Source organism: Triticum aestivum, chromosome 5B (assembly GCF_018294505.1).
Source record: "Triticum aestivum cultivar Chinese Spring chromosome 5B, IWGSC CS RefSeq v2.1, whole genome shotgun sequence".
NCBI classification, from domain to species: domain Eukaryota; kingdom Viridiplantae; phylum Streptophyta; class Magnoliopsida; order Poales; family Poaceae; genus Triticum; species Triticum aestivum.
In genome coordinates, this window is record NC_057807.1 from 514,418,733 (window position 1) to 514,442,166 (window position 23,434).

At 49.8% G+C, this 23,434-nt stretch overlaps 1 protein-coding gene across 1 annotated transcript; it reads right to left on the reverse strand.

The window, feature by feature from the left end:
* Window positions 1–2,971: 2,971 nt before the first annotated feature.
* LOC123112865 (BTB/POZ and MATH domain-containing protein 2) lies at window positions 2,972–4,610 on the reverse strand. Its single transcript, XM_044533965.1, has 2 exons — window positions 4,470–4,610; window positions 2,972–4,379 (listed from the first exon to the last, which is right to left on the reverse strand). Exon 2 carries the CDS (start codon window positions 4,370–4,372, stop codon window positions 3,203–3,205), a length of 1,170 nt encoding a protein of 389 aa, XP_044389900.1. The 5' UTR covers window positions 4,373–4,379; window positions 4,470–4,610; the 3' UTR covers window positions 2,972–3,202.
* Window positions 4,611–23,434: the final 18,824 nt, after the last annotated feature.

Sequence of the window (23,434 nt, forward strand, 5' to 3'; positions counted from 1 at the left end):
CCTTCCGTGCCCGCCCCAGCGCCGCAGTGGCCGTACTGGCCCGCGCCGGCCCCAGTCGCGCCAACCGCGCCGGCCGCGCCGGTCCAGCTTCCACTGCCGTCGCCCAGCTCCGGACTGGGCCAGTCCACACCGGGGAGCCTCCCGATCCAGTAGGCCCAGTTTCCGCCGTCACCGTCCCCGATTCCACCACCGCCAGTTTACACGGAGGTTGGGCACCCATCGGTACCCACACTGCAGTCTGGGGCCTCGTCCGGCTCCGCGGGGGCCTACGACGGCCTCCCCACCGTTGACCGGGTGCCGTCATCATCACTGCTCCGCACCGCCGAGCCGGTCGGCCATGGCGCGCCGACCCAGACGCCGCCACGGTTCGCCAAGATCGACTTCGCCACTTATGACGGCACGGAGGATCCGCTTAACTGGCTCAACCAGTGCGACCAGTTTTTCTGTTGGCAGCGCACACTCGCGTCGGAGCGCACTTGGCTGGCATCCTACCACCTCCGCGGTGCAGCCCAGACATGGTACTACGCCCTCGAGCATGCCCTCGTGGGAGCGCTTCCATGAGTTGTGCCTCCTTCGCTTTGGGCCGCCGATCCGCGGGAGCCGCCTGGCCGAGTTGGGCCGCTTCCCCTTCACCTCTACGGTGCAAGACTACACCGACCGCTTTCAGGCCCTGGCGTGCCACGCGTCCAGCGTGACGGCTCACCAGCGAACCGAACTCTTCATCGGTGGTCTGCCAGATCATATCCGCGTGGACGTCGAGCTGCAGGGACCCCAGGACCTCCAGACGGCCATGTACTATGCCCGCGCGTTCGAGCGCCGCGCGGTGGCCATGCAGCAGGCATCACCGACCCGGGCCACTGGGCCGCTACCCGGACCAGATGTTCCCGCGCAGGGTCGGCCTGCTCAGGCTTCCGCGGCACCCCTCGCCGCGACCGCGGCGCGCCCGTTCCGCCGGCTCACCTCGGCCGAGCTACTCGAGCGTCGCCACCAAGGGTTGTGCTTCAACTGCGACGAGCCCTACACGCCCGGCCACGTCTGCCCGTGACTCTTCTACCTGGAGGTTGCAGACTACATTGAGGAGGACGCCGTCGCCGCTGACCTGACCGTCCCAGTTGTCGCGAAGGTGTTTGACGCTGGTTGATCACCTCGAGGAGTTCAGCAAGCGCTTCCCCACCTTACAGCTCGAGGACGAGCCGTTTGTGCAGGCGGGGAGAAGTGTTATGACCGTCATATTAGGGGCTTAGCCCAGTGGGTTGTGGCCCAAGTTATCTTATCGTCATCAGGGGCTTAGCCCGATTATCTTATCATTTGCTTAGGAGTCAAGTAAACCTCTCTATATAAGGAGAGGAGATGTATCAATCTAATCAAACAAGAAGCAATCATATTTGCTCGGCTTCCTTAGGGAGCCGGGAGACCTAACCCTAGCCGCCTCCTTCCCTGCGCCATCTCCCTCTCAGCCGCCGCCTCCTCACGCACGACGGCGCCCAGCCGCCGGCGTCCGCGTGTTCGTCCACGACCAGCTCCCTCCTTCCCCTACAACCTCCGGCTAAGACCCGGTAGAACCCTAGTTTCTACCAGTACTGGGTACACTAACCATCTAACCAGAACTCCACAAGCATAAACTATGTACCTCTGTTGGTAAAAGCCTGTTCGGTAGCTCTCCAGACCGTCAACTCCGCTCCGCGCGAGGAGTTGGGTTCGAGCCACTCCGCCTGATTGCGCTGGCGCTCCCTCCGCTCCCGGAGCTGCAGTTGGGGAGCGGAGGGGATCCGAACAGGGCCTAAATAATTCAACGCCAAGCAGAGAACTCCCCAGCACGGGAAGCAGGTGATACATCAGACTCACAGGAAACTCAAGCTGGCAAGTATCCAGGCTACTGGGGAACAAAATCAGAAGTTAGCATTAAAAAAATGTCCAACAAAAGCATCGACACATTTTTTATGAAATCGCTGGTTTTACTTACAGTGAGGGCTGTTTCATATTAGATGCACAGTTAAATAAATAAAAACATTGCCGCTTCACATTAGATTTTGCAGAAGCCCCTTGAAAGTGACCACAGATAGCCTCAGGATTTTATGAAGGTCCCTGCAAGCATAGAAACACGGTGGTTACAGTAAATGAGTAAAATATCAATGGGATGCATCCTTTAATCAAACCATGTGGTCTACTGGCAGACAAGAGCTAGTGAGCATCTCACCTCAGTTTTCATCTTTTATTACATGATGATGCTTTTGCACGTGGATAAGGGTGACTTTCCGGACAAATGGCATTGGAAAGTGACTAGGGAATATACAGATGGAACATGTAGGCCATAGTCAGCTGAACCAATGAACTATTGATCAAACCACAAAGATGGATAAATCCAATAGCTGCCGACCGGACCAGAATGGAGGTCGACGCCTGAGTACCTGACCATGTTGTACACGTTTAACAGAACACAACAGAAAAGAATCTTGAGGTCAACCAGAGCTTCCCTGTAATCATCTGGCAACAGCAGTTGGTTACTCGGTGCTATGTTGTTTCGAGTAATTTAACTGGCCATGCCTACCTTGCCAGGAAGGCAGGTACTATAGCGTGATGAAGGCAGGTCAAACAGTTCCTTTCCAATAATTAATTTTTTTCCTAACAAGAAAGTTCAGTTCATACCCTCAATTTTTTTTATCAGCAAACAGAATTCAGAATAACGTAGACATAAAGACCAGATGTTAGCAAGAGAAGGACCTGCTACCAGATACTATCAAACACTTATTTTGTGAAATTAATTTGAATAACACACCAGGGGCGGTTGGGGATATACAAACGGGGGCATGTGGATAGGTTGCCTCTGCCTGTAGATGATTGATGCCGATGAATAGTTCTTGCGTTTGAAATTCTCCCAAAAGAAAAAAAGGAAAACAAACAGGCAGAGTGTTAGACGTGATATCACTATCCACCATATGTTGCAATGCAAATCAACTTTGACGCTTGCGCCTGAATTTACAGACTAATCCATTCCATGAAGAGATACATTTTCTTTTTGAGAATAATGAAGAGACAATTTGACCATATGTTGGATTTTTTTTGTTGATATTCAGCATATAGGCAAATTACATGACTGAGACAAAAACAAGAGCCACGGACTATGACCTCTCTTAAGAGGATCCATATATGCATAAGAGCGCCACTGCAGGTCTAAGGAACATACCTACCCCTATACAGAGTGTTACTTGCGCTGGTTCGAAGCAAGCTTGGCAATGAACTCCTTCACAACCCAGGGATAGGTCACTGCTATATGATCCCAGCCACTAGTTGCCATTACTGTTTGCAAGCACGAGGGAGACTGCACTTGGATAAACTTCAAGCACGCCTCCTTCAATCCACAGCAGTGGTGCTTCTCAGCTAGAGCAAGAGTGGACGTCACCGAGCTGACACTTATGTGCTCAGACAACTGCTTTTCACAGATTAACTTGAGCAGTTGGAGATCGTATCTGTCTGCCGCCACAAACAAATCTTCCAACCATTGCAGCCACATTTCAAACTCTGCTGCTTCTTCTCGCCCTTCGTCCATAACTTCTGACATTTCATCCTCCTCCATGCTGTCCTTCTCCATCGCAGGGAGTGAATCCGTGTAGATGAAGCTTAGCAAAGCCCTGAACACTTTTGCCTCCATGTCTTTGATCTGTATGACGCTGGATGTTGCGGCGCCCTCCTTCATGGGGCCAAAGAGCTGCGCCATGAACACTTTAGACCGGGCTGCAAGCACACACCGGTGTGCAGCGAACGTCTCGCCACCGACCTCAAATGTCACATCAGCACCCACCTTGTTCTGAAGGTGGCCAAAATGCTGGTTTATGTCAGATATGGTGCCAGCGGCATCCTCGATTTTGTGATCCTTGCAAACAACCATGATGTCGCACCGGATGGTGAGACAGTCACCCTTTAGGTCCGCCGATCGTTCCAGGGCGTCTCTTCTCACAAATCTGTCGCTGCCCCAGGAGGGAGCACTGCTGGAGAAGGTGCAAGTTTTATTGGTTCCATGAATGTACCCTGGCTTGTGCTTCTCAAGCTGGTCGACGAGACTGAAGCTGAACTTGGCCTCCACATCCTCTTCGCCGTCGCAGTCGTAGAGGGTATGCCTCGTGACGTAGAGCGAAACGAAGTCCCGGCAGTTTGGGTTCTCTCCGTTGGGGTAGTACTCGATGTACCAATCATATTCTCCCACCGTGAAAAGGCCGGTGGTGGCGCTCTCGCCGGTGGGCAACTGAAGCTTGGTACGCGAGTAGTCCCTGACCATAAGCAGGTGGTACCCGCTGTCCGCGCCGGCGTAGACTGCCGACGTGTCGCAGGTGCAGCGCTTGCCGCCGTCGACGACCGACACACCGGCGAACGACATGAGGGATCTGCGAGTCCACCGAAAATCTATCTACTCAGTCACCATCGACAGGCCAAGTTCCAGAGTTGGGGTCGATGAGCTGAGCAGAGGGGCAAACCTGGTCGCGTCCCGCGCGGGGTCGCCGCCTCTCCAGTCGCTGCGCTGCCCGGGTGGCTCCTCGCCGGAAGCAGAGTTTGCGCCGCCGCCGGCTCGTCGATGAGTGCGGCCTGGATCTGCCTACGTTTAAGGGTCTAATTATAAGTCGTCACAATGATTGGGCTTTTAAGGCCCCCGCAGCCCATAATCTGCAAAGCCCATACAACGCCCACGCAAAAAAAATACCGCTCACGGCATGATAAATCGAGCTGAATTTTGCAGGCAGCATACATTCTCGAAATCACTAGTTGAGGAGTAGGGTTCTGACTCCTCTCGGCAGCGGCGATTGAGAACCACCTCCCCCCCCCCCCCCCCCCCCCCACACACTAACCCCTCTCGCTGGCGTCAAACGGCGACGTAGGGACAAGGGGGGCTGGGATCCAAACGCCTGCAGATTGAAGAAACCTCGGGCAAGAGAATTATGGGTGAACAGCTTTTGGATCGGGCGGCTTCACGTCGGACCTAGAGGCAATGATGGAGGAGCTTGGATTGAAGGAGGCCGATCTCCAGGATGTAGTGATCGAGGATGAAGAGCTTTTGGAGGAGGCGAATCGTTGGATGGCCATAGCTAGGGTTCACACGGACCGAACCTACAGCCAATACTGGTTCTTCAGAAACATGTGGGCAGCCTGGGATCTGGCCAAGGAAGTGAAAATCAGGCCACTCGAGGACAACCTGTATACGCTGCAGTTTGCATGCTTGGGTGATTGGGAATGAGTGATGCAGGATGGGCAGTGGTCGTTCAAGGGCAAGGCGGTGGTGCTGGAACCCTACGACGGCTACACAAAACCATCGTCGATAGAGCTCAACAAGATAGAGATCTGGATCCAGATCCATGATTTCCCGAACGGTTCCTTCACAAAAACAAGGCTCTCGCGTCTACTGTGGGAGAGTTCATATACGCCGAGCCAATGGCCCAGGATTTTGAAGGAAACTTTGCTAGGGTTCGGGTGAGGATCGATGTAACCAAACCGCTCAAGAATGCCGTGTCTCTGGTGGTCAGAAAGAAGGACATAGTCCAGAGAGAGATCTTCAGGGTGAAGTACGAAAGACTTTCGGATTGGTGTGATGTATGTCGATACCTTGGACACTTATACAAGGAGTGCGGAGATGGAGTTCATCCTCCCAAGGATCTATTTTTCAAGGACCTGAAGGCATCTTGGTTCAAGGGTCCGGGCAAAGGTCCAGGAGATGGACGAGGCTCGAATGATGGCAACGGTTCAAGGGGCGGACGAGGCACTGGCCGCTCGGGGAGAGGACGAGGACGTGGATCAACACAAAATATCAATGCTTCACGGGAGCTCAGCAACGATATTAACCAAGGTTTGGATGTCACCATGGGGGAGGCAGAGAATAATAGAAAAAGGGGGAGCCATTGCGACAGACCCTTCAGCTTCCGTTATCAAGCCGGCAGCAACAAATTCGTCAGGAAAGTTGCTGATGTTGCCAGCCCCAAAAACACCAGTCAGCCCATTGACCAAGCAGGAAACAAAGAGGAACAAGACCGGCGGGATGACTAGCGACAAAAACAGTGGGAAGAACACGACAGTACCCAAAAACTCTGATGCACGTTCTGGCGGGCCCCCGCGGGGGTCCCGCCAAGCGCAATGAGTCTACTGTGTTGGAACTGTCGCGAGGCTGGCAAACCCGCGACAGTTAGAGAGCTTCGTGATTTGACGAAGCAATTTTCCCCCTCTGTACTTTGCATCCTTGAGACACAAATAGAGGGATCGAGGGTCCAGAATATGATGGGTTCTTTGGGCTTTAATAAAAGTTTTGCAGTTAGTAGCTCGGGTAGAAGTGGCGGTCTTGGAATCTTTTGGAATGATGAAATAAAGCTCGAAATTGCTGGTTATTCAAAGTATCATATTGATGTAGTTATTGATGAAATGGTCGAGGTCAAAACAAGGTTCACTTTTATTTATGGTGAAGCTCAAGTGACTGAGAGGTACAGGACATGGGATACACTCCGGGGAATAGTTGGCACCAATGACGTACCTTGGCTAGTCTTGGGCGATTTCAACGAAGTTCTCCATGCACATGAACATGATGGTGTGGGAAGTAGGAGTCAGGCCCAAATGGACGCCTTCAGAGATGCTCTAGACACTTGTGGCTTGACAGATATAGGATATAAAGGAAATGACTGGACCTTCGAGAAGAAAGTGTCGGGAGGCACGTACACAAGAGTCAGGCTGGACAGAGGCGTTGCTAACCCGGTGTGGTCAATCGCTTTTCTCTCAGCGTGTCTGGAGCATGCAACTGCAGCAGGTAGCGACCACTGCCCCCTATACGTAAACTACGTGCATGAGGCTGCATGCAGGAGGGGCCCATGTTCTTTTAAGTATGAACTTGCATGGGAGCGGGACCCAGCCTTGGAGCCAGTGGTTCAGACGGCATGGGCGCAACGACAGGGAGACTCGGCCCAGGAGCTAAGCGACAAGTTGACGTCGTTGTCGTCAGATCTTAGTCAGTGGGACAGAGCGCACTTTGGTCATATCAGACGCGACATCCAGCGACTTAAAGCTGAGCTACAGGAGTTGCACGCGATCCAAGGCAGATTTGGCCCATCTCATGCAGAATTAAAAATTGTCGAAAAATTAACAAAGCTCTATCATAGAGAAGAAATCCTTTGGAGACAACGGGCCAGGTTGGAGTGGCTTATGCATGGCGGTAAGAGCATATTTATCCCTTAAGTGTTTTGGTGATTGATGACAATGCTTTTGCGGACTAATCGTGTGCCTTTAGTTTCTCAGTCGCTTCATCTCTAGGCACAAGACGATTCGGTGCCCCTCGAAGACTGTTGAAGACTGCGTTGTTCTACGTTTCTCTTTGGTGGATTTGAGTCGTAGGAGAGCCGTACTATTAAGAGGGGGTCCGCGTCGAAAAGGTTTGGGTGGAATCAACAAGTACACATGTCCTTCCTTTCCCTTGCACTTTGAAGCATCTCTCTGTTATCCTAGTTGTGCCTAATCTGACGGCTACTGCTGTACTTGCGGTAGTACTGCTCTAAGGAGCGGTAGTACCGCAAGCACCCGCGGTAGTACCGCTGGGAGTCATGGTAGTACCGCTCCTCTGGAGCCTTAGTACCGTGGCTCCCAGGCCTAGTGCCGCTCCGGTACGGTAGTAGGGGCGGATGTAATTTTTTACATCCGCGCCCCCACGGTAGTATCGCACGTCCTGCGCGGTAGTACCGCGGGAGGCCACGGTAGTACCGCTCCCCCGGAGTCGTAGTACTGTGGCCCTCATACCTAGTACCGCTGCGTCACGGTAGTAGGAGCGGATGTAATTTTTTACATCCGCGACTCCACGGTAGTACCGCACCTCGTGCGCGGTAGTACCGCGTCGGATTTTTGCACTATTTCATTTTCAGCGGAAGTAGGCACGGATGTAATTTATTTCATTCGCGCTCTTCGTAGGCAGTGACTTTCCTGCCTTGCGGTAGTACCGCAAGGGGGAGCGGTAGTACCGTGCAAGCGGTAGTACTGCACCCAAGTCAGGCAAGTCCCGACCTCTGCTGCTGTCGCAGAAGTACCGTGGTCCTCCACGGTAGTACCGCGTGGCCTTGCGGTAGTACCGCGCCCCTGGAGCGGTAGTACCGCTTGTCGCAGGCTGAACATGTGGATAACGATTGGATCTTTTCCATGACTATATAAGGGGCGTCTCCTACCTCTAGTTGACTACCTCTTCCTCCTCTAAGCTCCATTGTTGCTCCAAGCTCCATTTTGGCCCGATCTCTCTCCCTAGCCAATCAAACTTGTTGATTTGCTCGGGATTGGGTGACAAGGGCCCGATCTACACTTCCACCAAGAGATATTCGATTCCTCCACTAATCCCTAGCGGATCTTGTTACTCTTGGGTGTTTGAGCACCCTAGACGGTTGAGGTCACCTCGAAGCCATACTCCATTGTGGTGAAGCTTCGTGGTGTTGTTGGGAGCCTCCAAGTGTTGTGGAGATTGCCCCATCCTTGTTTGTAAAGGTTCGGTCGCCGCCTTCAAGGGCACCAATAGTGGAATCACGGCATCTCGCATTGTGTGAGGGCGTGAGGAGATTACGGTGGCCCTAGTGGCTTCTTGGGGAGCATTGTGCCTCCACACCGCTCTAACGGAGACGTACTTCCCCTTAAAAGGAAGGAACTTCGGTAACACATCCTCGTCTTCACCGGCTCCACTCTTGGTTATTTCGTGCCTTTACTTTTGCAAGCATACTTGTGTTGTTTCTATTGCTTGCTTGTGTGCTAGTTGTCATTGCATCATATAGGTTGCCCATGTAGTTGCATATCTAGACAACCTATTTTGTTGCAAGGTTTAAATTGTTAAAGAAAAGCTTAAAAATTGTTAGTTGCCTATTCACCCCTCCTCTAGTCAACCATATCGATCCTTTCAATTGGTATCAGAGCCTCTTCTCTTTATTAAGGACTTTGCCGTCCGAAGAGTATGGTTGACACCAACGACGGTGTGGAGGAGCACTCCGGTGTGAATCCTATATCGTCTACGGCCGATGGTGGAACCTTGGTCTCATGTGAGGAATTCAATGTGGCTTTAGACACATTGAAAACCTCCATGAAGGCCGAGGTTAAAAGCATGTTTTCTGAATTCTTAGAAGGACTTAAACTATCCACCTCGCCAATGAAAGTGGGTGATCCCACTAACAAGGTGACAGATGCCACCTCCGACAAGGGGGAAGCTAATAGTGAAAAAGGCCCTTCTACTAGTGGTAGAAATGGCTCCGACATCTTTGCCCATGTGGAACCTCCTACTTATGGTGGACCGATTCCCACAACTCATTTAAATCATGCCGGTCCTCCTCCTAAGATTGTGAAAAATGAGGATTTTGATGCTTGGGTGTATCATTTCAAGCGTCATTTAAAACATGTGAATACTAATCTCTGGAGAATTATAGAAGAAGGTTTCTATCCACATGACCCAAGCAACTTCACCCCTCGAGAAGCCGTGGATAATCAATTCAATGAGAGTGCTCTCTTCATCATCCAAGATGCAATCCTTCCCGAAGATCTCCCTCATCTTCGACCTCATGCCATGGCTAAAGACGCATGGAAATGTGTTGTGTCTCTCTATCGAGGAAGTGGTAGCATTCAACGCTCCAACTACGAAGTGGTGCAAGATGAAGCCGATGAGTTTGCAATGAAAGAAGATGAAGAACCTCGTGAGCTCTTTCGAAGAGTGACCAAACTCGCGGTTGCACTCCGAGATCATGGGAGCAAGGACACGGATGACAATTGGATCAAGCGCAAGTTCCTCAAGGCCATGATGCCCTACAACAAGGCCATGTCCTCCGTCATTTGTCAAAGACCGGACTTCCACTCCATGACCTCAAGTGAAGTGTTGGATGAGTTCGTTGCAATGAGCATCTTGGACAAGACCGCCGACAATGCGGTGCTCCGTTCTCAAAGGGCAAAGAATCCCAACCTTGCCTTGAAGGCCAAGGTAAATGTGGAAGAAGAGGAAGAAGAAGAAGATGAGGAGAGAAACCCCGAAGACACAAAGTATGATTATCAATAGCACATGGCTCTTGCCTCAAGACAATTTTGGAGTAAGAAGAATACAAGACCCAAATTCAACAAGAACAACTCAAGTGGCCTCAAGGGCAAGCAACGAGTTAGAACTTGTTTCAACTGTGGCAATGTGAGCCATTTCGTTGCGGATTGTCCTTACGAGAAGCGGGAAGACAATGGTGGCAAGTTCATCCGAAAAGACAAAGCCAAGTCCTTCCCCAACAAGAACAACTTCACCAAGAAGACTCCTACATGCGGGTTGGTAGTTCAAGAAGAATACCGTGGGGATGACGATGATGATGAAGATAGTGAAGCAATGGCTATGGCATCCGTTGCCATTGCCATAACTCCCCGGGTGTCTCTCTTCGATTCACCCAACGAGAACATCACCGCCAAGTGCCTCATGGCTAAAGCCACCAACAAGGTAACCCCCAACATCAAAACCACCATTATTCCTAACCCTTCTTCGACGGTAGGCTTTGATGATGGTAAGGGGTCTAATGAGGAGGTAAATGAATTTGAGTCCTTCATGAGTAAGCTCAAGGGCAAATCCAAGAAGCACTTTGTTGCTCTCTTGGAACAACTTGGTGAAGCCAATGACATGATCGAGGCTCACGAAGAAACCATCTCTAAGATGGAAGGTCATAGTCATGACTATGCCGATGATATATCAGATCTCTCTAATGCTCTTGAGGAAGAGCGTGGGCATCGTTTGGCTCTTGAGGAGTCACACAACGATGACCATGCCAAATTAAAGAAAGATCTTGATCATGCTCTTGTTGTGTCTTGTGTTCTAACTTCCGAGAAGGCTAAACTTGGGGTTGATCATGCTAGACTCAAGGAGGAGTTTGATGTACTTGACAAGGCCCATAAGGTCTTGAAAGGTGCTCATGCAAACCTCAAGGAGTCTCATGCTCAACTCCAAGTTAAGCTAACCAAGGAAAAGGCCACATTTCCTCACATGGTCTTAATTGATAATGCAAATGCTACTAACCCGTGTTGTGAGCATGTGCATCTTGTGGAGGAGAATGCCAAGTTGAAGGAACAACTCGAGAAAGGTATTGTGTCATGCATACAAGGTGAGAAGAACCTAAATGATCTTTTGAGCAATCAAAAGGAAGTTGTGGGCAAGGAGGGAGTTGGGTTCTCACCCAAGTCCAAGAACAAGAAGAAGAACAAGGAGAAGAATAACAAGACCAAACGACCTCCCCCGCTCAAGCAAACTTTTGTGAAGGAGGGAGAGGGTGCTCCTAAGGAGAAGAAGAACAATGCGAAGAGTGGTGATGCCAAAGAGCGCAAAGCCATCTCTCCCAACAAAGCCGGCGACTTTAACCCCTCTTATGTGTTGTGCCGTGCTAGTGATGGGCATGTTTATGCTAAATTTGTTGGTTCTTCTTATGAGTATATTGAATGGTCTATTTGGGTTCCTAAGACCCTTGATACTAACATCAAAGGACCCATTACTAAATGGGTACCTAAAACCAAGCATTGATCTCTTGTAGGTGTTTGCTTCCGGTGGGGGATCATGGTTGCTCGACAGTGGAGCAACAAATCATATGACCGGGAGCAAGGACTTGGTGGTGGCGTGCAAAAGATCCCATCTATGCCCACCAATGTCGAGTGGGATGATGCCTCACATTCTAAGGTATTGGGTCTTGGCAAGGTTGACATTTCTCATGATCTAACGATCGAGAAAGTCATGCTTGTTGAGTCCCTTGCGTTCAATTTATTGTCCATTCGTCAACTCGCACTCATGGGCTTTGCCACCTTCTTTGATATTGATACCGTGGCCCTCTTGTGGAGCAAGACTCTTAAAGTAGCCTTTGTTGGGCATGTCGAGAACGGTCTCTATGTGATTAACTTTTCGGAGCAACCCACTAAGACCGCGACATGCCTAATGTCTAAAGTTGATGTGGGGTGGCTTTGGAATCGCCGTTTAGCCCATGTCAATATGAGATCTTTGCAAAGTCTTCTCAAGGGGGACCATGTCCGTGGACTAACAAATGTTAGTTTTGCCAAAGATCATGCTTGCAGTGTCGAAGGAAAGCTTCATGAGACGGCTCACCCTCCCACGACTATCATCTACTCGAAGAGACCCTTGGAGCTCCTTCACATGGACCTCTTTGGGCCTCCATCCTTTGATAGTCTTGGGGGTAGAAAGTATTGCTTGGTGATTGTGGATGATTATTCAAGATACACTTGGGTATACTTCTTCAAGAGGAAGAGTGAGACTCAACAAACCGTCATTGACTTTGCAAAAGAAGCTCAACGTCAACATAATGCAAAGATCTTGACAATAAGAAGTGACAACGGCACCGAGTTCAAGAACTACACCTTGGATGAGTTTCTTAGTGATGAGGGGATCAAGCATCAATATTCTGCACCATATACCCCTCAACAAAATGGTGTTGCGGAGAGGAAGAACCGGACGTTGATGGATGCGGCAAGGACCATGATGGCGGAGTTCAAGTCTCCATACAACTTTTGGGCCGAAGCCATCAACACCGCATGTCATGCTTCCAATCGGCTCTATCTCCGCAAAGGCTTGAACAAGACTCCTTATGAGATACTCACCGGAAACAAGCCCAATCTCAAGTACTTCCGGGTGTTCGGGTTTAAGTGTTTCATTCTCAAGAAAGGTGTTCATTTGTCTAAATTTGAGGCTAGAGCTTATGAGGGCATATTTGTTGGTTATGCTACAAACTCTCATGCTTACCGTGTTCTCAACAAGTCCACCAGACTCATTGAGGAGACGTGTAACGTGGAGTTTGACGAAAATAACGGCTCCCAAGTGGAGCAAAGTGGTACTTGTGATGTAGGTGATGAAATTCCTCCCCAAGCCATAAGAAGAATGGGTATTGGTCATATTTTACCCATTGAGGAACCCCTTGTGGCCTAAGTAGAAGGACAATGCTCCACTCAAGTGGAGCCTTCACCTACTCAAGACCCACACGCTTCCGAAGAACAAAGTGTAGGCCCTCAACCTCGGGAACAAGACCAAGGGAAAGATCAATCTCAAGATGATGGTGAACCTCCAAATGATTCCCAAGGTCAAGTTCTCCCCCTTGAGCAAGTTCAAGATCATGAGCAAGCTCAAGATCAAGAACAAGCTCAAGACGGCGCTCAAGATGATCAAGTTAACCCTCCTCCTTCCACATCCGAGGAGGAATTAGAGCGTCGTGCCGCAAAGATTGCTTCCAAACTCACCACCAAAGGCCATCTCATGGAGAATGTGGTTGGAAGCCTAAGAAAGGGGGTAAGCACTCGTAGACAATTAGCAAACTATTGTGAACATCACGCGTTTGTCTCTTGTGTTGAACCCCAAAAGGTCTATGAGGCGCTCGAAGACTCGGATTGGCTCAATGCCATGCATGAAGAACTCAACAACTTCGAGTACAACAAGGTGTGGAGGTTGGTGCCAAGGCCTTCGGGGAACCATAACGTCATTGGAACCAAGTGGATCTTCAAGAACAAGCAAGATGCTCATGGGAACATCATTCGCAACAAGGCAAGATTGGTAGCACAAGGCTACTCCCAAGTCAAGGGTATCGACTATGGTGAAACCTTTGCTCCCGTTGCTCGCCTTGAATCCATTCGTTTGCTGATTGCTTATGCTTCCCATCACAACTTTAAGTTACAACAAATGGATGTGAAAAGTGCTTTTCTTAATGGTCCTTTTAGTGAGTTGGTTTATGTCAAGCAACCCCCCGGGTTCGAGGATCCTTACTTCCTGGATCATGTGTATCAACTCGATAAGGCACTCTATGGCCTTAAACAAGCCCCACGTGCGTGGTATGACCACCTTACCGAGTTGTTACAAGATCGTGGATTTGAAGTAGGGCAAATCGATCCCACTCTTTTTACTAAGAAGGTCAAAGGGGAGTTGTTTCTGTGCCAACTATATGTTGATGACATTATCTTTGGTTCCCCTAACAATGCTTTCAATGAAGAATTTGCCGCTCTCATGACCTCTAAGTTCAAGATGTCTTCGATGGGAGAGTTGAAGTTCTTCCTTGGTATTGATATCAAACAAAGAAGAGAAGGTACCTTCATCAACCAAGCCAAATACACTCAAGACATGCTTAAGAGATTCAAGCTAAGTGATGTCAAGCCGGCCTCTACTCTGATGCCCACCAAGTGCCAACTTGACATTGATCCCAATGGTAAAGCGGTGGATCAAAAGGTATATCGCTCTATGATTGGTTTCTTGCTTTACCTTTGGGCATCTAGACCGGATATCATGTTGAGTGTGGGAATGTGGGCACGGTTCCAAGCCACACCAAAGGAAAGCCACTTTGTGGCGGTCAAGCGAATCTTTCGATATTTGGCTCATACCCCAAACTTTGGCCTATGGTACCCAAGAGGAGCTAACTTCAAGCTTGAAGGATACACGGATTCTGATTGGGCGGAAGACAAGGTGGAGAGGAAGTACACTTCCGGAGGGTGCCAATTTCTTGGTTGCTCTTTGGTAAGTTGGTCTTCCAAGAAGCAAAGTTGTGTCTCTCTCTCGTCCACCGAAGCGGAATATGTGGTGGCCGGTAGTTGTTGTGCACAACTCTTATGGATGAGGCAAACTTTAAAGGAGTACGGTGTCCTTTGTGACAAAGTGCCTCTTTGGTGTGACAATGAAAGTGCCATCAAGATTTATCTCAACCCGGTGCAACACTTCAAGATGAAGCATATTGAGATTCTGTATCACTTCATCCGGGATCACATTCGGCGAGGGGAGATCGAGCTCAAGTATGTCAACACTCATGATAACCTTGCAGATATTTTCACGAAGCCCTTGGATGAAGCAAGATTTCGCGAGTTAAGGCAAGAGCTAAATGAAAGGATTGATATGGTTGACTAGAGGGGGGGGGGTGAATAGGCAACTAACAAATTTTAGACTTTTCTTTAACAATTTAAACCTTGCAATGAAATAGGTTGTTTAGATGTGCAACTACGTGAACAACCTATATGATGCAAAGACAACAAGCACACTAGCAAGCAATAGATACAACACAAGTAAGCTTGCAAAAGTAAAGGCACAAGATAACCAAGAGTGGAGCCGATGGAGACGAGGATGTGTTACCGAAGTTCCTTCCTTTTAAGGGGAAGTACGTCTCCGTTAGAGCGGTGTGGAGGCACAATGCTCCCCAAGAAGTCACTAGGGCCACCGTAATCTCCTCACGCCCTCACACAATGCGAGATGCCGTGATGCCACTATTGGTGCCCTTGAAGGCGGCGACCGAACCTTTACAAACAAGATTGGGGCAATCTCGACAACACTTGGAGGCTCCCAACAACACCACGAAGCTTCACCACAATGGAGTATGGCTTCGAGGTGACCTCAACCATCTAGGGTGCTCAACACCCAAGAGTAACAAGATCCGCTAGGGATAAGTGGGGGGAATCAAATTTCTCTTGGTGGAAGTGTAGATCTAGGCCTTCTCAACCAATCCCGAGCAAATCAACAAGTTTGATTGGCTAGGGAGAGAGATCGGGTGAAAATGGAGCTTGGAGCAACAATGGAGCTTTGGGGGAAAGAGGTAGGTCAACTTTGGGGAAGAAGACCCCTTTATATAGTGGGGGAAACAATCCAACTGTTATTCCACTGAGCAGCCCCGCACAGAGCGGTACTACCGCTAGGGAAGGGCGGTACTACCGCTCAGGGCGGTACTACCGCTCATACCCAGCGGTACTACCGCGCTGACAGGACCCTGACCCCAGGGCGGTACTACCGTGGGTGTAGGCACGGTACTACCGCTTGGAGCGGCACTACCGCCACTACTACCGCCCTTAGTACCGCAAAACCCGACACGAAAAACTTCGTTCTCGAATCGAGGCGGTAGTAGCCCGGAAGCACTGCGGTACTACGGCCGAAGACCCCAAGCGGTACTACCGTTCGGAGAGCGGTACTACCGCTGGGGAGCTTCGGCGGTACTACTGCTGTGGATCGTGGTACTACCGCTGGGGCAGAACAAAGCATACTTAGAGGAAAAAGGCAGCTCCAATGAAGCGGAAAGAAAACGACGGGTGTGATATGGATGTGTATGTGTTGATTCCACCCTAGTCTTACTAAAGCGGATCTCCTCTTGATAGTACGGTGACTCCTACGAAACTAGTCCACCAACAACGAAACGAAGGAGCTACACCGTCTTGAATAAAACACCGAGGGGAGATAATCGTCTCGTGCCAAAGGATGAATCTCTGAAAGAACTTAACGCACACGATTAGTCCGCACAAGCATTGTCATCAATCACCAAAACATCTTGGGGATAAATATGCCCTTACACTAAATATCATTGATTCGAGCAATGTGACTTGAACCCTTGCCCTCCCACCACACTCAACTTGTTGTCTAGTTTAGATGTAGGCATGGACATAGGGGGAGTGTTGTTCTCTCAATGAACTCTCCCTCCCCCCATTATGCATAAATCGATCAACTCTTTCACATTAGCCATTTTTGATGGTACTTGTGCTTCAAAGACGAGTTTTGGTCATGGGCCCAAGGATAATTCTTCGCGGTGCCATACCAACTAACTCAAACATAGGTGGCTCCGGCCACCGCCCTCTCTTTTGAGAGGTTAGGTTGCGCGGTTGCTTCTTGTTGTCTTTCTGCCTTTGGGTTGTTCATGTTCTTGTGGTGTCATTTGTGCAAAAAGTTTCTTTGCAAAGACCTCTTTTCGTGTGTTGAAACATGCATTTTCTTGATCTCACGGTACTACCGCAGCCAGCTGCGGTACTACCGCGTGAGGGGAGCACGGTACTACCGCCCCCACACGGCAGTAATTTTTTACTGTCACCTGGGAGAGCGGTACTACCGCTTCGGTGCGGTACTTCCGCCCAAGCGGTACTACCGCGATGACATGCGGTACTACCGCGACGGCTAGGATGCGTGGGGATAAGGACGGGAAGGGGGAGTTCTAACTCCCCCATACCCATTCGCCCGTTCCCCATCTCATCTCTCTCTCTTCCTTGCTCAAGAATGGAGCCGGCGTCCATCGCCGAATCTCCGCCTCCGGCTGCCCTCCCGTGATTCCGATCGGTGGGATCGTTCCCCACCACGTGCTCTTGCTATGGACCAAGGTCTTTCCCCAACTTCTTCTCATTTTTGTTGTGTTTGTTGTCTCTAGTTTTGGGGGGAGACTTGTGTGTTCTTGAGTTTCTTAGGCTTTTTCTTAGCAAGAGTAGGATGAAGGAGCATAGTATTGCGTAGGAATTATACTTGTCCTTTGTCATGTGCTAGATGTGATCGCCGTAGCACTGCCATGGTTTCACGGTTCTTTTCAGATTCGAACTGTCGTTTGGATCTGACGCGGTGCGGTACTACCGCCCATCTGGCGCGGTACTACCGCTTGTCCGGTACTACCGCCCTCTGGCGCGGTACTACCGCACTCACTGCGGCACTAAAAATTTACTACCGCTCCAACCACGGTACTACCGTGCCTCGCACGGTACTACCGCGACCTGGAGCGGTACTAAAATTTTAGTACCGTAGGATCTGGCAGTACTACCGTGGCTCGCATCTACCTCATGGCAACTTTCACGTATACTTCCTATGTGTTTCTTGTGCTTTACCATGGTCTTTACATTGATCCTTTTGCGTTTCGTGCGTGTTTTGCGTGTGTGTCTCAGGTGGTGGCTCTCGCCGTTCCAACCCTAGCCGCGACACAGGCTCCAAGCGTCTGCGCAATCCAGGTGAAGCATCAGAGGGCTCCACTGCCCCAAGCGCCATGTCAAGACATCAGCTAGTAAGTACAAGGAACCCAACAAGAGCATGGACGAGATACCCCAATCTGAGTTCATCCGTCTCCGGAAGCTCAACCCGTATGTGCATCCCCGTGCTCCTGCCAGAGGGTGTGAACTGTTTTGGAACAAGCAACAGACTCTCATTTATCTGGATGTCATCAAGAACAAGCATAATACCTATGTGGATGTCAAATGGATAGAAATGCATCACCTGAGGAAGGACAAGCATCGTGCGTACTTTGGAGAAGCTCTGGATTTGGTGGAGCAGTTTGGTATTGAACATGTGATCTCTTTTCGCCTTGACTATGATCCTGAGCTGGTTTGTCAGTTCTTTGCCTCAGTCTACTTTCACCCTGATGAGGAGAGGAGGATGACCTGGATGTCCGATGGACGTCAATTGACTGCTACCTGGAAGGAGTTCATGGATTTGCTCCACGTTCCTGATGACGGGCTTGACACTCCCGTGGGTGTTCGCCCTCATGGCAATCCTGAGTCTGCTAGCAAGGACAAGCTTCAGCCCTACTATGTTGAGAAGGCGCTTCCCAATGGCAAGACAGGATGGGTGCTCAACTCCTTCCTGGATATCATGTATCGCATCTTCGCAACTCCTTGTTCCCTCGCATTGGTGATAAGGACAAGGTTCATGCCTATATGGTGGATATGATGCTCATTTGCGAGGAGGCTCGTTCGTCTCAGACTCAGCCACTTGATGTCTCACACATCATGTGGTGTGAGCTCCGGTTTGCGGTGTTCAACCGCAAAGTACCTATCTATGGGCCCTATCTGTTTCTGCTGATCTCGAAGACTTGGGAGAAGATGTTCCCTGGTGAGGAGTTCCTTGCTCCAGACTGGATTCACCATGATCCCATCTGTCTCTGTGTCAAGTCCCACTGGGACAACACTACTACTCGCGCTGAGGCGTCTGCTGCTAGGGCTGCTGTTGATGAGGAGGATGTTGGCGCAGAGGATGTTGCTGAGGACCATGCTGCCAGGTCTTCCCATAGTTCCTCTATGCCCTCGTGGGCCAAGGAGCTGAAGGACAAGATGAAGACTCTTTTCTGCATGCAAGCCAAGGGTCAGTACAGGACTCACGTGGCTTCCAAGGAGAGTCGTCGCCGGGACAAGAAGATCTTGCAACTCTATGGTGAGGATGTGTCTGGCGGTTCTGAGGATCGCATCACTCCACAGGCCGAGTGGATGGAGAAGCAAGGCTACATGTGGACTGATTCTGAGGAGGACGTCGAGGAGACCACCCCTGCTGCCAAGGAGCCCGATGGAGAGGGTTGAGATGAGTTCCCTGCTTGAGCCACCCCATGTGTGTAGGTGTCCTCTCTGCCTTTCTGGCGTCTCGATGCCAAAGGGGGAGAGAGTGTAGGGATTTGCGAGTCTTGTGTCGTCGTTCGGTGTGTTTGCTGCTTTCTCTTCGAACCTCGTTTCAGTTGCTTTGGGTTGCTTTACTTCATATGGTGTAAGACATATGCACTCTATCTATCTTAGCAAGCTTGTGATATATTGTGCTACCTTTGTGATATGCTCTGCTTAGATGTTAGTTATCTTGCCTTTGTCTCTATAATATAGGGGGAGTGTTGATCCTAGGTTGTGTGCGATGCAGTCCAAAGCATCTATCTAGATTGCACACATCTAGGGGGAGCCCGTCTATATTCTAGAGAGGAGGGGTTTGCCTGTGCCCTATATTATCTCTTCTATGTGCAAATCCCGTATTGTCATCAATCCACCAAAAAGGGGGAGGTTGTAAGAGCATATTTATCCCTTAAGTGTTTTGGTGATTGATGACAATGCTTTTGCGGACTAATCGTGTGCCTTTAGTTTCTCAGTCGCTTCATCTCTAGGCACGAGACGATTCGGTGCCCCTCGAAGACTGTTGAAGACGGCGTTGTTCTACGTTTCTCTTTGGTGGATTTGAGTCGTAGGAGAGCCGTACTATTAAGAGGGGGTCCGCGTCGGAAAGGTTCGGGTGGAATCAACACGTACACATGTCCTTCCTTTCCCTTGCACTTTGGAGCATCTCTCCGTTATCCTAGTTGTGCCTAATCTGACGGCTACTGCTGTACTTGCGGTAGTACTGCTCTAAGGAGCGGTAGTACCGCAAGCACCCGCGGTAGTACCGCTGGGAGTCACGGTAGTACCGCTCCTCTGGAGCCTTAGTACCGTGGTTCCCAGGCCTAGTGCCGCTCCGGTACGGTAGTAGGGGCGGATGTAATTTTTTACATCCGCGCCCCCACGGTAGTATCGCACGTCTTGCGCGGTAATACCGCGGGAGGCCACGGTAGTACCGCTCCCCCGGAGTCGTAGTACTGTGGCCCTCATACCTAGTACCGCTGCGTCACGGTAGTAGGAGCGGATGTAATTTTTTACATCCGCGACTCCACGGTAGTACCGCGCCTCGTGCACGGTAGTACCGCGTCGGATTTTTGCACTCTTTCATTTTCAGCGGAAGTAGGCACGGATGTAATTTATTTCATTCGCGCTCTTCGTAGGCAGTGACTTTCCTGCCTTGTGGTAGTACCACAAGGGGGAGCGGTAGTACCGTGCAAGCGGTAGTACTGCACCCAAGTCAGGCAAGTCCCGACCTCTGCTGCTGTCGCAGAAGTACCGTGGTCCTCCACGGTAGTACCGCGTGGCCTTGCGGTAGTACCGTGCCCCTGGAGCGGTAGTACCGCTTGTCGCAGGCTGAACATGTGGATAACGATTGGATCTTTTCCATGACTATATAAGGGGCGTCTCCTACCTCTAGTTGACTACCTCTTCCTCCTCTAAGCTCCATTGTTGCTCCAAGCTCCATTTTGGCCCGATCTCTCTCCCTAGCCAATCAAACTTGTTGATTTGCTCGATCCACACTTAGAGGGCCTGATCTACACTTCCACCAAGAGATATTCGATTCCCCCACTAATCCCTAGCGGATCTTGTTACTCTTGGGTGTTTGAGCACCCTAGATGGTTGATGTCACCTCGAAGCCATACTCCATTGTGGTGAAGCTTCATGGTGTTGTTGGGAGCCTCCAAGTGTTGTGGAGATTGCCCCATCCTTGTTTGTAAAGGTTCGGTCGCCGCCTTCAAGGGCACCAATAGTGGAATCACGGCATCTCGCATTGTGTGAGGGCGTGAGGAGATTACGGTGGCCCTAGTGGCTTCTTGGGGAGCATTGTGCCTCCACACCGCTCTAACGGAGACGTACTTCCCCTTAAAAGGAAGGAACTTCGGTAACACATCCTCGTCTTCACCGGCTCCACTCTTGGTTATTTCGTGCCTTTACTTTTGCAAGCTTACTTGTGTTGTTTCTATTGCTTGCTTGTGTGCTAGTTGTCATTGCATCATATAGGTTGTCCACGTAGTTGCATATCTAGACAACCTATTTTGTTTTAGGGTTTAAATTGTTAAAGAAAAGCTTAAAAATTGTTAGTTGCCTATTCACCCCCCTCTAGTCAACCATATCGATCCTTTCAATGGCGACAAGAACACTTACTTTTTTCATCTTAGGGCTAGCAGGAGAAGGAGGAAGAATCAGATTAAATCGCTACAGAGACCATATGGATAGATTACTGACAACTTGGTGGAAATGGAAGCTATGGCAACCAACTTCTACCAGAACCTGTACACGTCCGAGGGAGTCCACGATATGGATCAGGTGCTTGAAATAGTCCCTGTCAAAGTAACAGAAGCGATGGACGAAATGCTTAATGCACCATACAACCAACAAGAAGTGAAGGACGCTTTGTTCCAGATGTTCCCGATAAAGTCATCGGGCCCTGATGGCTTCCCGGCGCACTTTTTTCAACATCACTGGGATACCTGTGGGGGAGACATGACAACGGCCATCCTGGGAATTGTTGAGGGGACAGAATCGGCCGAGCGTATAAATGACACCATATTGGTACTCATCCCCAAGGTAAAAAACCCAACCCTCCTGACTCAATTCCATCCCATCAGCTTGTGTAATGTTTTATACAAGATAGCTTCAAAGGTGAACTCTAATAGATTGAAACAAGTGCTCCCTGATATAGTCTCAGAAGAACAGTCAGCCTTTGTCCCTGGCAGGTTGATCACTGATAACATCATCACAACATATGAATGCTTGCATTTCATGAAGAGGAATAAAGCAAAGAAAAATCAGTCATGTGCTCTCAAGCTTGATATGATGAAAGCTTATGATAGGGTAGAGTGGCCTTATTTAAAAGCAGTTATGTTGAAGTTGGGCTTCACTGAGAGGTGGGTGAATATAGTCATGAGTATGGTCACCACAGTAAAATTTTCTGTTTTGTTCAATGGGAAGAAGTTGCAACAGTTTATCCCTTCAAGAGGTATCAGACAAGGGGACCCGATTTCTCCATACTTGTTCATGCTAGCAGCAGAGGGCCTTTCGTGCCTCTTAAAATCAAGAAGTGAGTCATCCAACTTGCATGGTCTACAGGTAGCTCCCATGGCGCCACCAGTGAACCATCTCTTATTTGCTGATGTCAGCCTGCTGTTTTTCAAGGCAAAAGGTGTGGGGGCCAACGAGGTCTACCAGGTCTTGAAACTTACTGTCAAGCAACTGGACAACGCATCAACTACTCAAAATCATCGGTGTATTTCAGCAAAGGGGTACGGATGCTGTCAGACAAGAGATAAAGGACACACTCAACATCCCTAATGAAACTCTTAACGAGAAGTATTTGGGGATGCCCTCAGACATTGGCAATTCAAAAAATGGTGCTTTCAAGTATCTTAAAGACCGTTTGTGGATCAAAGTGCAGGGTTGGATTGAGCAGGCTATGTCCATGGCAAGGAAGGAGGTTCTGGTTAAGGCTGGGGCCCAGGCAGTCCCGGTCTTCTCTATGTCGTGTTTCAAGTTACCAAGAGGGATGTGTGAACACCTCAACATGCTCATCAGGAAATTTTGGTGGGGGAGTAAAGAGGGAAAAAGAAAACCTCATTGGGTTTCGTGGAAATCTATGACCCGGCCCAAAAGCATGGGGGGTTTGGGATTCAAAGATTTTGAGATTTAACTTAGCAATGTTGGCCCGCCAGGCATGGCGTCTTTTGCAAAATCCTGAGTCCCTAAGTGCGAGAATTTTGAAGAGCGTCTATTACCCAAACAAAGACTTCTTGGATGCCGATCTAGGGGGCCATCCGAGTCAAGTTTGGAGAGCGGTTTTAGAAGGAAGAGATACTTTAAAGCTTGGTCTGATAATGAGAATTGGTAATGGATCTACTACGACTATTTGGACACAAAACTGGCTACCCAGGGAAGAGCAGAAACAACCTTATGGATGTCTGACTGTGAACCCACCAACGCTGGTGTCTGAGCTGATACTGAGCACTTCAGCAACATGGAACAAACAATTGGTGCAAGCGACCTTCCGGCCTATGGATGCTCAAGTAATCTTGGGGATTCCGTTGTGTACCACAAATCTCCTAGACTTTTGGGCATGGCATCACGAAAAACATGGCAATTTCTCGGTGAAGTCTGCTTACAACATGCTAGTCGCAATGAGAGCTTGCAGAGAAGCATGGCTTGAAGAGGGACCGGGGCCGTCTAGCTCAAGGGCAGAGGTAGGAGCATGGAAAATTCCGTGGAAAATTGAGGTCCCAGGCAAAGTGCGCATGTTCTTATGGCGACTCGCCAAACATTCACTCCCGACGAATGACGTCCATGCTCACCGCCACATGACAGACTCTCC